Source organism: Polychytrium aggregatum (genome assembly GCF_025602895.1).
Source record: "Polychytrium aggregatum strain JEL109 chromosome Unknown BJ171scaffold_20, whole genome shotgun sequence".
Lineage (NCBI taxonomy): Eukaryota > Fungi > Chytridiomycota > Chytridiomycetes > Polychytriales > Polychytrium > Polychytrium aggregatum.
The window spans coordinates 696,757-710,731 of NW_026516222.1; the positions used below are offsets into that span (position 1 = coordinate 696,757).

The window sequence follows — 13,975 nt, forward strand, 5'->3', positions numbered from 1 at the left end:
TTGGTCTCTTTCCCTCCTGTCAGTCGCTGCATCGCTTGTTGCTTTGAGCTGCTCTCACTGCCATTGCACAGACTGCTGTCTGGCCATGTTGGTCCTGATTTGTTCTGGATTGTCTTGCTTCCTGTTTCCTGTTTCCTGTTTCCTGCTTCCTGTTTCCTGCTTCCTGCTTCCTGTTTCCTGCTTCCTGTTTCCTGCTTCCTGCTTCCTGTTTCCTGCTTCCTGCTTCCTGCTTCCTACTTCCTGCTTCCTGTTGTGGCGCCGCACTGTGTTCTCCCGTGCTCGGTCCCATGCACCGTGCATTTTTGCCTGTGTTTTGCGTCAATGGTTCCCCTCGCCGACATGACTATATATATTACCGCATCTCCTCCCGGCGTTGCTCCCGCGTTGTGCATTCACCCCAGCACCCAGTCCCAGCCTTATGCGCCTGTGGCTTCATTGGTGACCTTCATCTTTTGGTATTCGGCAACCAGAATCTCCATGATCTGCTTGTGACTTGCCCCAACGTTGTCGGTCTTAATCTTCTTCATGTTATCCTGCTCCATATTAGACTGATGAGCTTGACTGACATGGTATGTGTAGGAGGGCTTCCTCATCCCTTGGACCTGCCTCTCTCCTTTTACCCATCGGCTCTGCTACCCATCCCGGCAAATCTACCTTCATAAATACTTGGAACCCGTTCTTCTTGTAGGGCGTGCCATCCCTCTTCAGCTTATCCAATAGTTTTAGCCGCGAACCGCAACGCCCGCAACCTTTTGCATCCAAGTCGATCGATTTGCTGTGCCGTCCGTATCTGACATTCCGTCACCCGTGCAATGGCGTTAGCAGCAAAATTATTGTCTGTATCGGCATGCCGGCCTCTTTGCGCTCGACTGATTCGATCATCTCAGCTTACCTTGCCTTGCAAGCGTCATTCTTGCACTCGTACCAGTATTTGTACGATATCTCATAGTTGTGACAAGTCGTCACTTGGATGTCGGCAAACGCCATCTGGGCCGCGTTTCCCCTATTCAGTGCAGATCTGCATTGGCCTTCGCAGGTTCGAAGCGTGGTGATCCCGGCTTCATCGAACAATGGAGAGATAGTGCATTATACCCACCATCCCTTGAATACTTTGCCATGGTTATCGTTGACGTGATCGATATACCACGACGCTGCATGACACATCTCATGGATCAAAGTCGCTCGAAGCTTCACTGTGGGATTGTAGGACCGGATGAGGTTCATTACATTCTCAGTGGCGTTAGTCATAACAACACCTTCCTCGCTTACCTTCGTCGTCAATGACTTTGGTAGACAGCTCAATCCAAAAACTGTAAACGTGCCTTCCGTCCAACGTTTTCCTGTCATGCATTCCCGTGACATATCATCAGCACCATTTACCGATGCCAACTGCTGCTGGGCAACTCACAGGATCCCAGGGCCTACATCTGCTGGTGACACCGGCCAGCGGTCGTGTTCAACTTGACGCTCCTGTCCATTCGAACAGCCCGGCGTATTAGTGTGGGCGCTGACTCTCCAACGTGACCTATCAGAGCTTCAGAACAAAGCTCATCCTACCAAACAATCGCTGGCTCTTGTGGGAGCTGGTCTCCAAAGACCTTGCAGTTAGCGTCCTTGTAGATACCTATGGCCAGGCTCTCACGTTGCCGTTTGAATTTGGCGAGCAAGCCTTTCAAACAGCCAAGTGTTGATGGTACAGCAACCAGCCAGTCAGCCATTCGGGATGCTCTGATTTACCGCAGCGCCCCAGCCATAGGTACATCCTTACGCCTTCTCGCCACATGTTACAACTATTCAACGTGGCTGGCTGCCATCATTTAGCAGCCACCCAACTGCTCTTGTACTCAACAAGACCTGCAAAGTGATTGGGAATGGGCTTACCCGTCCGTGGTGTCATCGGAACGATGCCAACTCGAGGCTCTTGCGGTTTGGGAGGCTCATCCTGCAGGTGCAGATCCAGCGGGGGCTTGATGTTGCGAGTGCGTCGTGGAGTCCCATCGCTATGCCAGTTGCGAGGCCATTTGCAAATTAAGCCGCTGCCTCTCGCAACCACAACCTTCATGTATAATGGGACGTGCGCAATCGACTTACAAGACGATGATCGATCCTATCAATGCGCGACTGAGCTCCTCGTCCCCATACGAATCGCTGCTTTCGTTTCCATTTTCGGTCTTGTCGTCTAATGCTGCAGCGACTGGGATATCCTCGGCATGCTCGGCGGTCCGTTTGGTTTCTGGACTTCGGGGGCGTCCGATGACCTTGTCGCTGAAGATGCGATGTTCGGCAGGCTCCTCCAGGTCTTCGTCGTCAGAGTCGCTGCGGATCACACGAGTATCGCTCAGCATGCGCGCTTGAGAGACTATGAAAATCCCATGAGTCGAGGACCTGCTCGCACCTGATCGATATTGGGGATGCCGGCGGTTTCTTGACCTGGCTCTGCGGAGTCTGAGGAGACTTTGACCGCCGAATGGGCCGAGCCACCTCGTCGTCGCTATCGCTATTGTGTGAGTAAAGAAGATGATATGCGCTCGATCAGTGACAAGAACCATTCGCTCCCTCTCCTCCCGCAGTGCTTGTTTGCACCTTATTACAATGACCTCCACGGGCTGGTCGACTGCTCCTGGTTTCGTGGCCACGGCGAATGGGGCATCCGACAAAGCCTCTGGTTGGTCGTCTGAGTGATGTGCAGCAGATGTCCTTGAAATTGAACCGTCCTTCGTCTGTCCAGCGCCTATATTGAGCCGGCTGGCCATCTAGGAGCATATACGGAGGTGTTGATTATCTGGGCGCTCTTGTCAACAAGATATCAGCCTCGGTTTGGGGCGGTGATGATCGGTCCCGCACTGCCCTGGGCCAATACCTGCGATGCTAGCTCGTCAAACGGCGAGGCTACTGAGCCATTTTGCTTTGCCGAAGGGCTTTGGCCTGGGCTCGTGGCTGTCGCCGTCACTTCGTCGTCAGAGTCGATGATGTAGATTCGCCGGAGGGGGCTCGTCGGACCAGGCCGGGGGACAACCTCGTCGTCGGAACTGCCCTCGTCGCTGTCAACGGCCGAGGCTTGGAGGCGTGGTGCGGAGCCGCCCATCGTACCCATCTTACAGGCTTGGTAATGGTCGCTGGCTTGCGTTGGCCAGGCGAGGTGCGGATGCTGCTGGTTCGGGAGCTGCATATCTGTCTCAGGGTCGTCTTCTGGGCCGCTCCTGTCCTGGCGGGAGGGCGCACAGGCGATCCAAAGATGGTCAAATTGATTCCGGCTGCGCGCACTGCCACATCCGCAAGTCCGATTCGTGATTTGATCGGCCATCCAGGAGCGGGTCCGCAGTCCACCTTGGTCCTTGATCTGCACCACCAACAGCCCAGACTTCTCGTCGCTTGTTCGTACGCTCAACCAGTAAGTCTGCAAGCGCCGTGGTCATCCGGATCGGGGCGGCGGCTTGCGTCGTTGCTAATGGTCCTTTGAATGCACCCAATCCAGTGATATGGCAGCGGCTTCCTCTCTCATCACGCTGCGGTCTCCTTCCGACGATTGGGGCGGCTGGCCTGCTGCGATCCATGTCGACGATCGGTCCGGCGCAGTCCGAAGCAATCCAAAAAACGATCGTGTCGCCTGACTCGGTTGCTCCTGGCATCGTCGAGCCGGCGCTCAAGAGCATTGGGCACTTTACCAAGGCGCTGGCGGACCAAGTCGGGATCAGCGGGAACGAAATCGCCACGGGTGGTGAGTTGCTTGGACATGGGGGGAGGGAGAGTCCCGGGCGGCGCTTGGAAAGTCAAGAGAGTCCAGGGCGGTGCCAGATCTGCTGCAGTTTCAGTTGCTATCCTTGCCAAGGCACCGAACCCCATCATGCTCGGCCCTGACCACCTCGACGGAATCCAATCTTGACAACGCAGGCTTGACCCTGGCCGTCCTGGGCGCGGGCTTGGCTGGGGCTCGGATTCTGGGCGACATTCTATTTGAGATGGCCAAAAAGCAATTCATGGTTACAGCCGAGTTTGCCAGCAAGTACGAAGCTACCTTTGTTCTGTGCGGATGCAATCTTGTCTGAAGCGCTGTTCCTCACAATTGGGGAGGAGTGTCACGGGCAATGACTTTGTGAGCTTTGGGCTTTGGCATGAGGAGAGCCATGTGTCCCGATGTACCACTTCAGAGTGGCGCATACCCGGTCTGGACTTTTCACAAACACTGGCCTCTCTCCTTGGAACAACAGCGATGAAAGCTACAGGTAATGTGGACATCATCCAGCACGGGTCGTGGGTACCACTTCAGGTCGCTATTCGGCCGTTGGTAGCCAGCGTGAATGCAAACCCAGCAGACTGGCGTTGCTGACAGGACCGCCAATTCCTGTTTCGTAGCTGGATTCTTGGATATCTCTCTGACCACCCTGTCTCGAAGCGTACGACCCGGTTCACAGTGACATCTAGTGTGTCCAAGACCGGCGCGGATGCCGATGCCGTCGCTACTGCACAGGCTCCTCAGAGCGAAGGGTCCGGATTCTCGATTCTGCCGCGGGTGTACTTCCTGCCCTCGCCCGGTGAGTGCTTCCTATACAGCTGCTGATTCACTACAGGGATTTCCCACGGCGCTGTCCCTCGCGGTGCCTCGCTGGCACACATCTGCACATCGATGGAGCGTCTCGCGAGAAGATCGCAGACTCTTGTAGAGCCGCTCAATCACCGAATGGTGACAGCGACATTGGGACTACAGTTTGATCATCACCATATGCTCCAATTCTTGCCTCGAGATCGCTGCTGACTATCCGCAGGCATCCACTTTTTCTTTTACGAGGGCCGACTCGTATGGCTGGAGCGACACCGCCCCAAGGGCCATGGCGGAAGCGAGATCTTGCCCGAGCGAATCACTCTGACAACCTTTGGCCGCTCTCGGGAGCTGCTCCACCGGCTCGTGCTTGAGGCACAGCGGCAGCATGTTGAAAAGGACCACTGCCGAACTGTCATCTACAGTGCCGACCAGTGGGGCAACTGGCGGCGCACCCGGTCGCGTCCGATTCGGCCGATGAACAGCATCATTTTGGACGGTGACGTGAAGCAAAAGGTCGCCCGGGATATGGTCGAGTTCCTGAGAAGCGAAAAGTGGTATGCCGATCGAGGCATCCCGTATCGCCGAGGATACATGCTCTACGGAAGCCCCGGAACGGGCAAGACTTCGTTTGTGACAGGTGCGCCATTATTCTGACGAGGCCGTTCGGCTCGGCCGCTCGTGCTGGCCGGCCTCGGGTGGGGCATGGGATCATGTCTTCACAAAGACAAACATCAGAACGGAGTCTGATCGTCAGATACCTGTTTTGATGAACTCAGCGCTCGCCGGCGAAGTCAAGCTCAACATCTATGTCATCAGTCTGGCGAACAAAGGTCTCAGCGACGAAAGTAGGTCCTGCTATGATCGGATTCTGGCTCGGTGACTGTGCCGTGAGAGCGTAATAGACCGACGCACGTTCACGGCCAATCTGCATGTTTCAAGCAGGGAACTTGTTCCGGGATGGAGGACAGCGTGATGCTAGTTATATATCACTTGCGTCATACACTGATTCGCCATGTCACCCCTTATACTCTCTCCCAGCCCTCACAGAGTTGATGGTCGATACTCCTCCACGCTGTATCTTGCTCCTCGAGGATATTGACGCAGCGTTCGTCTCGAGAGAAAGTGCCGCCGCGGTGGCCCCTGGGGCCAGTACGGCTGCGGCAGGAACAGCGTCGGCCAATGTGACTTTTTCTGGGCTCTTGAATGCCATCGATGGCGTGGCTGCCCAGGAGGGCCGTCTCCTCTTCATGACGACAAACCACATTGAAAAACTGGATCCGGTGAGTTTCGCGCTGGGCGAGGGTCAGACGCATCCATCTGAGTGAGAGTCGGGAAAATGGGAGGTCCTCTGCCATTCGATAGTTACTGCTGATCAATGCCATTGTGAATTGGGTTGGCGTGCACACGCGGTATTACCTTGTCATCACAGCCGTGCAGGAGTAGCGTTCGCAGTCGCCATCGGCCAAGGCGTGGCTCCTGAACTGACAGGGCCATCATTTGACGATGCAGGCACTGATACGGCCAGGACGAGTCGACGTCAAGGTGCTGCTGGACTTGGCGACTTCGTCGCAGGCGCAGGGGCTGTTTGATCAATTCTATCCACACGACGAGACCAGCAGCGAGATCATGGAGCTCTCGATCGAGTTTGCCCGAGGTATTCCCGACCGCACCTACTCCATGGCGCAGCTGCAAGGCTACCTCATGCGATACAAGAACAACCCACAGCTTGCTGTGCAGAATGTGGGCGAGCTGATCCGAGGCGGCGCCCAGGTTCTCAGGAGCGACTAGGACGCCACTTGCTCCACGTGCGAAGGCGAAACCACAGCCAAGCGTCTCGGCATCGCGTTGGGACAGTGCTTCGACTCGCTGGATAGATAGCCCTGCCGGCGATCGGCTGTGTCTCGAGACGACACAGCTTGTTTTTCACACTCGTCGCCGATGTTGCTTCCCTACGATTCGATGTTCGCTGCAACGACTCTCCTCCCTGGGCTGCCTGACTGTCTCCACAGTCATCGCATCAATAGATTCTCCCTGTAGTCATGTCGCCATGTCCCAAGTCGTGCGGCTGACGCAATCTTATTGGGTTGGTCAGGGGATGAGCGGATACGACAGGGTTGAGATATCGGCGCGATATTTCGCTTTAACAGGGGCAAGTCTTTGGTGTATGATCTTTGCTGAGTGGCTTCAATGGGATTTCAGGGTATCAGTGCTTTGAGGCTCGATGGGTTTAGGCTGTTTACGATCCATTCGACGAACAGAGGTCTGACCTTCGACAACTGTTGGTGGCAGCAGTGGAGGTGATCTTTGAGGAGTTGGAGCGAATTAGTATCAATCGGGGGAACAAAGACAGCGCAGGACACGGAACAGCATCACCGCGAAGGGGCAGAACCACGCTCGAACCCATGTCCTCGACAGGGTGCCAAGAATGGTACGTGCAGATGGAGTCTGCTAGCGTTTGTGTATGTGTCTTGCAAAACTCTTGGTGGGTGGGAGGGCAACTTACACTTTGGGATCACCCTGACGCTGAGGCTTGTGTGATGGCAGCATGATGGGAGGCAGCGTAACATTCTCTCGGCTTGATTCCCACGACAGACCAGACGCCCTCCGGTCCAATCTCGGTCTGCTCGCCAGAGATGGCGCCGAGGACCGGCCAAGCGTTGCTTCGATATTGTCCCAGCTGTTCTGCAGCTGTGCAACAGATGCGCTCAGCCTCGGGAGCGAAGCCATCGTGCCCTGCAGTTCTTCGAGCCTTGTTGATGCAGCTGTCATATCGGACATGGACATTGATCCAAGCATCGTCTCGATAGAGCCCGCGTCGGACAAATGTTTTGGACCAACTCCAGCAAGGAATTTACCGGTAGAGTCCGTGTTCTCGACAGCGGCCGGAGCCATCGCTTGCAGCTGCTGGACAAGTGGGTAGATGGCCAGCAGCTCGTTGGTGGGCTTGACTTTCTTCTTGGCCAGCAAGTCCCTTTGAGAATCGATTGCCTGGAGAAGCGATGGAACGACGGACGACCGGAGAATCTTGTTCTGGGTCTGGACATGGGACAGGGACTCTGCTAGATGCTGACACTGCTGCTTGAGGTAGTGCGCTGTTTGTGTGGCCCCGTCCGTGCGGAGGGGAGGCAGCCGATCAAAATCAAAGGCGCAGGGTTATCAAAATTGAAACTAGAGATCGGTTGCATTGACTAGGGGACCAAGACTCGGGGTGCGTTCGACATAGTCAAGCATCCTTTGTCCCCACAGTGCGGACGGCAATACAAAGGGAGCTGTCCATACATCCGTTGCAAGGGATGACGGGCAAGCAATACAGAGGTTGGGATGGCTATACCTTCGATAGACTCATAGTGCAGAGCTAGGAGGAAAACCAGGTACTGTGGAAACTCTCCAGAGGTTGATCTTTGCGTGACCTTGATGTCGTGAGACGGTCGGTCGGGACATGGGTTGTTCATCGGAGCGGTGCATCAAATGTCAGTGCTGCTCTGGCCGAGTACACGTGGAGGACGGACTCGATGCAGCAAGCGCTGCGGTGTCACTCGGCCTGCCTCCACCACCTCGCATACCTTGACGAGATCATGGATCTTGTGCTCGCACTGTAGAATATCATTCAGAAGGCTCGATCTCTGGGTCTCTTGATCATCAGACTTATTCTCTGACAGGAGTATAGCCACCAACCTGCGGTGCATTTCCATTTCTTCTCGGAAGAGCTGTCGAAGATCCGAAACGAGCTTGGCCGAGCAGGCGCCCGAATCAAGCAGCGGAACTTTGCCTGTTGATTTGGTGTGGGTCAGGGGATTGGGCACCTTGCATGCCAGTGTCTTGGTGGTCGCGGGGCGTTGCTGCTGGCGCAAGTGTGCCGGAAACTTGGGCTGGAAATCGGGTGGCAGGGGCACGACGTTGTACTTTGTTTGAATCTGTGGGATTTGGGGGGCAACCATCAATGGAAACGATTGGCGTCGCGGCGTTATGCGGTTGCTCAAGGCAGTGGCGGTGTGGTCTGGAGGGGCGACGAAATCGTGTCTTTGACTCGGACTGCTGCATATACACCGTATCTGTGACAGACCTTGTTCTTGATCGAGCGAGCACGAGTGGCATACTTGAGGGTGTTGACTGTTTCGTCGTAGTGGACTTGGGATGGACTGATGTTCACAATCATGATTGTCCGGCAATGTCCTCCCAAACTATCCTAAAGCCAGAGCCGCTCCATCAGTCGGGTCTCCGATGCAGAAACGACGACAATCCGCGGCCAAATCCAACCAACCAAGGGAGCGATGGTCCACGAGTCCCGCGACTCACTTTGAGCAGCCGCGTCAGTTTGCTGTCGCGATAGTTGATGTATTTCCCCTTTTGTCCCTCTGACAGGGCGTTGATGCAGTTACCGAGTGCCAACAGCGAACGGTTGATGCTGGCACCTTCGACCATACGAATCCCACGATTCTATGTTGTGATGATGATGATTATTGCGATTCAGGATCGAGCCGCAGTATTGGCCCCATTTCGATTGTCCAATGCAATTTGCAGTGAACAGAGTTGTCGAGAGTGAAAGGCCTGTCAGCAAGCCAGTGATGCTCGATGCATTCTCCCCATCCATCATGGCAGGCATCGGTCCCATGCGGTCATATTCGAGCAGCGATTGTAGCTCTTCCCCAAGCACTGACGACGCTGGTGATACTTGCATTTGTCTCGGCAGCTCGCTCTATCGACATGGCCCCGAGATCAGCAGCCACCAAGGAGAGTGTATTGGCGACAGAACCGATAATGCGAAGTTCAAGCCACGCAGCCATGCATTGAGTTGGACAGGCATCAGACGAGGATGTATCGAGATTACAGGAGGTTAGATGATACGGAAGCGCTTGGTGTATTCAGTCCATTTGCCAGGAGCTCCGCGAGTGGTCATTGTGGCATTTTGTTGTCTGCTCCCCGCTGAAACGTACCTGATCCTGCAAGGTCGATTAGTCCCATTTTGGCCGTTCGCCGTGACTTACGCTTTGAATTCGAGACGTCGTCCCACTCGATCTGGATTTGCATGATGGCGTGGCTCCGGGACGACACCTCGTTTGCCCCTGTGGCTTGCTGTGATCTGAGCCGATTTCCCTTGTCCAGGAGCTCGAGGACTTTGTCTGCAGTCGAGACAGTGATCTCATTCAGTCCGGCCACAAACACCGACCCAGAGCCGTCCTCCCGCAGCTCCAGGCACTCAAAATTGGGTTCGGCGGAGAGCAAGTCATAGATGCTCTCGTTGTAGATCTCAAGATACGACATTCTGAGACTGCAAGCTTGCAGGCTGCCCGCTCCGACGGCATCAAAGAGATCGTGTAGCGTCCGGGACATGATTCCGGGATCAGCCTCGGTGCCGAGCATCGTGTACCTGCGATACCGGGTCGGAGAGCAGAGCGGAGGCCGACATTGGGAGTCAATCGAGATGGGCGAGCGTGCATGGGTGCAAAGCGGGTGCCTCTGACACACTCCGAGGCATGTTAGGACAACACCAACGTTTTTCCACATCCAGTGGCTCCTGCATTATCCGTCAGTCAAAAGCGTGGATTAGCATTGCAGCTGTGACTGCGAGTGGTCGTCGTGGATGTGTTGGCGAGAGAAGCTCGAGGGCTGACAAGTGATGGACGTGCACAGAGCGACTCATGCTGGAGGGAAACCAATTGACACGCGAGATGGTGATGGAAGGCAGAATGGTGGGAGTCGGTGTGGCATTTGGTGTTGGGGAGGGCCCAGGAAAGCGGGCGCTATCCGGCAGCAGAGAGTATTCGGAGCAGACGGCAAGAACGCACCATAGGCGAACACGGTGACGTTGTATCCGTCCAGGAGCGAGGGAATGAGGTCCTTTGCTGTCCGGCAGTATACATCGGCCTGGGTATCCTTTTCAGAGAACACACGATCGAAGGAGAAGAGCTGCTCCTTGAATTTTTCTCGCTTGCGGATCTCGTCGGCAGCAGGTGGATGCGGTTCGGTCACCTGGATCGTCTACCAGCCGCAAGTCGGAGCCACAAGAGAGATCCATTGGGTGAGAGCCAGGAGAGTATGCAGAAGTGAGTGGACAGATGCTGGTCGAGGAGCATCCATTGGTGCGTGGGCTGCTGGTGATGGTACCTTTGAGTCCAAGGCAGTGACGCAGATGGTGGGATCCTTTGCTCGCTCCTTTTGTGAGAGAGGACGCAGTCGCACGGCGACCTGCGAGATAACCGCAGCGAGGGCAAGTGAAGGTGATGTTACTAAAGTCGAGAGGATATCGACAGGAGACCGACAGATCGGTCAGGGGTTGGATGCCCACCAAGACATTTGGATGCAGATCGTCGTCGTCCTTGCTCATGGAGCTCTGAGCCGCGGGCACGGGCGATGCGGAGACATGCAAATCAAGAAGCAGGCAAGCGTCGGTGTCTTGTGGACAGGCAGGCCAGCGGCGAGGAGCGAATATGGATGCGGGAGTCGGGGAGAGAGAGTCGAGGTTTGAGCGAGTGCGATACTGAGGAGGGCGGCATTGACGGATGACGACACGGACGAAGCAGAGACGAATCGCAGTGACGGGACACTGCCGCCCCAACCAGACCCAGCGCCTCCTTGACATCTGCGAGGCCCACAGCATCGAGAACCGATACCAGTTCTCGCCTCCGAAGTGCGAGGTGATGTTCACCGAACAGCACCCAGAGAAGGATGCCAAGGTACACCTGTACGGCAAGGAGCTGCCAGTCGCCAAGGAGTTCCGATACCTCGGAGCCATCGTCGACATCAACGGCTTCAGGATGGACCGCCAGATCCAGAACCTCACCCACAAGGCCCAAGGCGCCGCCGACAAGCTGGTGAAGCACGGAATGAGTCTGGGCCGATACTCGGCCAAGACAGTGACGAGGGTGTTCAAGACCTTCGTTCGGCCCATGCTCGAGTATGGACTGACCCTCGAAGTGCTCACGAAGCAGCAAGCCGTGATACTCAGACGAGCACAGATGCACTGTCTGACCCGACTCTTCAGAGTGGTGCGGAACACGTCCTACGGAGCGATGCACCTCGGATGCGGACTCATCACCCTGCCCAACCGCCTCAAGCAGCTGGCCCTCCAGAACCGAGCCGTCTGGGAAGACCGTCTGGACCACAACGACAAGATGGTCTCGATGGTGTTGAGATATTCCCGCATCCAGCCCAGCCTGATGGATGCATCCCTCGGCTCCCAGTTCTACCTCGACGAGTACTGGCGGCAGCTGATCGTGCTGAAAGAGCAGTGCCAGCCGGACTACCCGATGAAGGAGCTGTTCAGGAACGGCCACCACGAGCTCACAGGGCCACCAGTCAAGTTGCAGATTCACATCGATGACGCGCAAGGCTTCGACAGGTCAAAGGAGCTGACTTCGGCCCGCACCGTGACGACGACCATGTCGGGACTGTGGGCCGAGCGAGGGCCCAAGAGAGATCGATACTATCACAACATGATGGTAAGATGGACCCTCGGTGCCTTTCCTGGACACCCGTATGGTCACTATCGGCTGTGCATCTCCTGCACGAAGAGCCGAGGAGAGTTCGTCGCGATGTGCCGGACCCACACCCAGAGCTGCGTCGGAAGAGGCGGCTCGTGGCAACGGATAGTGGACGAGCTCGAGCTGCGGCACCCCGAGTGGCAAGAAAGCGAACACGAAAAGGTCGGCCCGATCGACAAGCTCCTGGACCTGACGAACGTAGTTGGCTACTACGAGCTGGATGGCATGAGAATGTTCAACTGGCAAGACCCAGATATCCATACCCTGTGGCGAACACTCCGAAGGGTGTTCAAGACGCTGATCATCGCCAAGGCGGGGTGGAAACCCCCCAGGCGATAGGCGGCATGGTCGAAGCAGAGCGAGAGATGAGGGCATATGGCTCTCATTTCTCAAGACTGCTCACTAGGTCTATAAGAACTTTATTTTCTATCCTTTTTTTTTCTTTCCTTTCCCCTGATATACTGCTAGGGCCGACCAGGCCTTGATAGCTTTCAATTGAAATATTAAAAAAAAAAAACCGCGACGCTGCCAAAGTGGCCCGTGGGACACTATGAAAAAAATTTCATGTTAATAAAATGAGCGAGAACGAAAAAACGCGCTCTCGGAGCCACCTCGGTCGGCGAGAAGAGCAGTCTCTGGCGAGAGACCCCCGAGGGAAGGCGAGAAGCCTCTCGCCGTCACACACACACACTTTGCACACACACACACATTGCACACACACACTTTGCACAAGGGAGTCAAACACCTCCCATCGACCATCCCAAGAGGGATGGCAACCCCGAAGTGGACTGCCCAGAATATGGGCGACCCGGCATCCACTGTCGAAATGCACAAGAAACAGTGCGAGATACTTACAGTCTATCCAGAAAGAAACGGGACAGTCACTTTCTGGCTTCAGATGTCTGAAGCCCGTTGACTGACTGTAGACCCCAGTGGGCAGGTCGTGCGATTGTTTCCCGTCCTGGTTGGCAATCGAGTGGTTTTGGTTGGTTTGGGAAACATGGTCTTGAATACACCCGGTCGATCTCCTGTGGCGATGATCGACTGGCATACCGAGATCATGTTCCTGGCTGCATTGATGTCTCGATCCCACAGCGTATGGCAGCTTGCACAGCTCCGGACAAAGTGTGGTTTCTCGATATCAAGATGCTCGGGTGACTCAAGTCGCTTGGCTTCCCGACAATGTGAGCACACCTGGGATGTGTTGAACTCGTTCACCGAGCACACATGGATCTTGGAGACGGATCGGTCTGGTGGTCGTCTCTGGTGGTGGTGGAACTGCTCAAAGTACTTGGCGAACCTGAGCCTCCGTGGGCTGGATGCATATCCCTTCCCCTGCTTCCAGGATGCATTCCCAAAGGCAATCACCACCTCGGTTTCCTTTGGTGCCTGGTCGATGACTCGCTTGCACATCTCGTGGACAGTGCGCTGTCGCTTGCTGTGGAGATCGAGTCGCTTGAACCGCCGTCGCCGGGTCAGGCTGAAGTACAGCTGTTTGTCCAGCATGTCTCCATCGAACACATGGCGAATGTATTGCAGGAAGGGAGCCAACCCAGGGATCTTGGGACTTGGTGTGGTGCTCATCCATTTCTGCAGACCAAGGATCTTGTGGGTGTTCTGGATCCACTTGGTCGCCTGGGTGGTGTCTTTCTCTTGGGAGCCATCTGGCGAGAAAATAGCGACGATGGCTGGTTCTGCCCTCGGGGAAGAAAAATTCTCCTCAAATCCAGCGCATTTGGGCTGGCAGAGATACTGTGCAGTGGCGTCCTTGATTCAGATCCAGAAACGCATTGCTCGCTCAATCAGTCGTGGGAAGACATCTTGTCAAGGTGAGTCTTGCCTGATAGCCAAACGATCATGTCATCTCGCTGACACACAGCCACGCTTGACTAGGTTCCCAACCAGAGAGATTCAGATGGTGGTGGTTCTTGTCCGCAATCGGAGTGGAGCTTCC

General features: G+C 55.5%; 3 protein-coding genes across 3 annotated transcripts; 1 reads left to right on the forward strand and 2 right to left on the reverse strand.

Moving 5' to 3' along the window:
• Nucleotides 1–326: 326 nt before the first annotated feature.
• BJ171DRAFT_506934 (SprT-like family-domain-containing protein) lies at nucleotides 327–3,159 on the reverse strand. The gene is made up of 12 exons (XM_053111168.1): nucleotides 2,861–3,159; nucleotides 2,584–2,753; nucleotides 2,396–2,497; nucleotides 2,092–2,316; nucleotides 1,882–2,000; nucleotides 1,558–1,669; nucleotides 1,426–1,470; nucleotides 1,270–1,340; nucleotides 1,097–1,193; nucleotides 893–1,003; nucleotides 655–790; nucleotides 327–533 (listed from the first exon to the last, which is right to left on the reverse strand). Exons 1-12 carry the CDS (start codon nucleotides 3,092–3,094, stop codon nucleotides 417–419), a joined length of 1,539 nt encoding a protein of 512 aa, XP_052966387.1. The 5' UTR covers nucleotides 3,095–3,159; the 3' UTR covers nucleotides 327–416.
• Nucleotides 3,160–3,552: 393 nt separating this feature from the next.
• Nucleotides 3,553–6,328, forward strand: BJ171DRAFT_582282 (BCS1 N terminal-domain-containing protein; the record flags this gene model as incomplete). Its single annotated transcript, XM_053114163.1, has 8 exons — nucleotides 3,553–3,718; nucleotides 3,892–4,003; nucleotides 4,209–4,223; nucleotides 4,354–4,532; nucleotides 4,764–5,177; nucleotides 5,317–5,385; nucleotides 5,579–5,820; nucleotides 6,050–6,328. 8 exons carry the CDS (start codon nucleotides 3,553–3,555, stop codon nucleotides 6,326–6,328), a joined length of 1,476 nt encoding a protein of 491 aa, XP_052966388.1.
• Nucleotides 6,329–6,581: 253 nt separating this feature from the next.
• Nucleotides 6,582–11,050, reverse strand: BJ171DRAFT_506938 (P-loop containing nucleoside triphosphate hydrolase protein). The gene is made up of 12 exons (XM_053111169.1): nucleotides 10,827–11,050; nucleotides 10,646–10,726; nucleotides 10,327–10,519; nucleotides 10,034–10,055; nucleotides 9,475–9,908; nucleotides 9,217–9,236; nucleotides 8,837–8,977; nucleotides 8,604–8,726; nucleotides 8,104–8,454; nucleotides 7,872–7,950; nucleotides 7,044–7,632; nucleotides 6,582–6,842 (listed from the first exon to the last, which is right to left on the reverse strand). Exons 1-12 carry the CDS (start codon nucleotides 10,863–10,865, stop codon nucleotides 6,725–6,727), a joined length of 2,190 nt encoding a protein of 729 aa, XP_052966389.1. The 5' UTR covers nucleotides 10,866–11,050; the 3' UTR covers nucleotides 6,582–6,724.
• Between the last annotated feature and the right edge of the window lie 2,925 nt (nucleotides 11,051–13,975).